The sequence below is a fragment of the Frankliniella occidentalis genome, unplaced genomic scaffold (assembly GCF_000697945.3).
Source record: "Frankliniella occidentalis isolate FOCC.00 unplaced genomic scaffold, Focc_3.1 Scaffold317, whole genome shotgun sequence".
NCBI lineage: Eukaryota > Metazoa > Arthropoda > Insecta > Thysanoptera > Thripidae > Frankliniella > Frankliniella occidentalis.
In genome coordinates this window covers 174945-177305 of record NW_026267442.1, presented here as the reverse complement: position 1 = coordinate 177305, position 2361 = coordinate 174945, and the positions used below count along the sequence as shown (strand labels likewise).

The 2361-nt window shown below is 40.6% G+C and overlaps 2 protein-coding genes across 2 annotated transcripts in view; both read right to left on the bottom strand.

The window, feature by feature from the left end:
- Window positions 1–2361, bottom strand: part of LOC113207106 (juvenile hormone esterase-like) — a gene marked incomplete at its 3' end in the record, with an annotated part of 16853 nt that overhangs the window by 8035 nt on the left and 6457 nt on the right.
- On the bottom strand, window positions 62–2233 carry LOC127751043 (uncharacterized). Its single transcript, XM_052273954.1, has 2 exons — window positions 2015–2233; window positions 62–935 (listed from the first exon to the last, which is right to left on the bottom strand). The coding sequence occupies exons 1-2, from the start codon at window positions 2094–2096 to the stop codon at window positions 220–222; spliced, it is 798 nt and encodes a 265-aa protein (XP_052129914.1). The 5' UTR covers window positions 2097–2233; the 3' UTR covers window positions 62–219.

Here is a 2361-nt window from a genome sequence, read left to right as displayed (position 1 = left end):
CGATCACTATTCATGCATTTGGAAGGGATTTTTGCCAACCAGGTTGGTATTCTAAGGAATCCCGACGCAAAATATTGTGTATCTAGGAGTGTAATCGATATTCAGGGCCGAGATTGGACTTTTCCTGGACCTTTTTCGGTAAAGACGACAAAACGGTGCAAATGAGCGACTAAATGTGACACTCAAAGTGTCAGAGTGAAAGGTCCGTGTAACCTCTTTTCACCCCACACTGCAAAATTCTTCCGAAGAATTTTCAAGCATTGTAAGGAAGTTTGCATTGCAAACTATTTTCTTTCCATTGCCAACTATTTTCTTTGCATTGCAAACTATTTTCTTTTCATTCCAAACTATTTTCTTCGAAAGGTGCAAAGAATTAGTTTGCAATGCGAAGGATTTAGTTCGCAATGCAAAGCATTTTACAACGCTTGAAAATTCTTTGCACTGCAAAGAATAGTTCTTCGCAAGCTTTTTACAGTGCATTAAGAGTGTTATTGAAAGGATTTGGACGAAACATTCCGTTGTTGTAAACGACGTCATCTTGAACACTTTAAACCTTCGGCTCACATTATTCTCAGGGTATGAACGGACGGTCAGACAACAACACTCAGAAAAATCATTTCTTGATTCAAGTGTATTTGTACTTGGGTCCAATTTTCCCCTCGAAACAATGGAAAAAGCCGCTTCTAATATAATTTCGATGTAGGAGAAAATGTATTGGGTTGTCTTTACCTTTGCCATCCTGCATTCCTTGCTGCAATCACTGTCATCTGTTTCGAAGTAGTATTTTTGCAACGTATCCGGGATTCCTTCAGCAGACAAGTTGCGCTGGATTTTTAGAATTTTTCGCGTCTCTTCACTGGGAAACAGGCTAGGTGGTGTCCAGGTAATCAAATTTTTGATAGCATTCTCAAGGGCTGCATCGTTGTTTGCGACGTCTGGTACAAAAGACACAGAATTAAGAGGGCAGACTTGTAAAATGGAGGGTTTGGGAAAATTGTCACTACAGCAAAACTACCCGCTGCATTGATTTAGAGCTAAAGGTATATTGAGACCATAGATGAACGCTTATCTTGCTGTTGGCGCCGGTGGGCGCACTCTCCAGAAACATGCCAATCTTCGCCTCCAACTGGACGATGCAGTCCGTTTAGGTGTGCACGATTGTGCTGCAGCGGATGGGTCTGTGACTGTCAGAAATTGCTAGTTACTCCTAAAAGATGCTGCTTCACAGCCCACAGCTTGTCATCGTTGTCTACTTGGCGGCGCGGAAGCCTTTGTTCGGAATCCACGCTGACTGTGGTGGCTGTTGAATCTTCAACCGTCAGGACTGCAGGCGTTGATCGGCATGCTCCGGGAGAGTGCACGCACCGGCGGCGTCAACGACAAAGTTAGCGTGTATATATGCTCTCAATCAACCTGTAGTCCTAATTTTTGACTTTAACTTCAATTTCTTCTTAACAGTCAGGCATCAGTTAACGCATTCGAATATTTCAAAGAAAATAATAAAAAAAAAGGCATGGCCATGGCACCAGAATGAAGAAAGACATTCATAAGTATAACAACCAAATCAATTTCATACGTTCAGATATTATAAATATTTTTAATGCAATGCATTTATTAAGAAGCGTAGAAATATGAAAGTGTTTAAAACGAAGTTAAAGAAATGGCTGCGAGAAAAAGAATTTTATTCATTGGTGTAGGAATTTAATGAGAGAGGTACTTAGGGCTGATACGATTGATTGTTGTTACTTTATCAGAAGTATTGTTTAATATACTGTATCTTGTGTGTTTTTTTACTAAAATAATTTTTAATGTGGACCTCGGTTGAGAGGGTTTATCTATGTAAATGTAAACTCTATAAGAAATAACTGAAATATACCAATACCAAAAATCGATGCGGCCTGAAGTGTTTTTGTAGTGATTCTCCTAAACCCTTACATTTCACCTGACCCCTTCAAGTTAAAGAATTCTATTGAGCGTGACTATTCGTATGAGATGATTCTCATTCACTCCTTACCAAAGAAAGGGAAAAAGTAACCCATTTCACGCGTCGTCTGACCAAAAATTGTTGGGACATCCGGGCGCTCCTGAGAGATCATGTAGCTCTCGGCGTCAGCGGTGATCAAAAGTTCCTCGCCGGTAGGTAGAGCTGAGCGGCGTTCTGGGCTAGGGTTGTAGAGCGAAGAGTGTGCAATATCAGCCTGGCATTGGGTAACAAAAAATCAAATTTTACCAGAGGATCTCTTTTTTTATGGGTTTCTAAAAGGTAAACTCATTGGAATAGCGTTCTTCGGACAAAAATTTCGTCTGTTTCTCTATTTTCTACCGTTTGGGCACTGGGGGCATTTCTTGGCGAAAAATAAG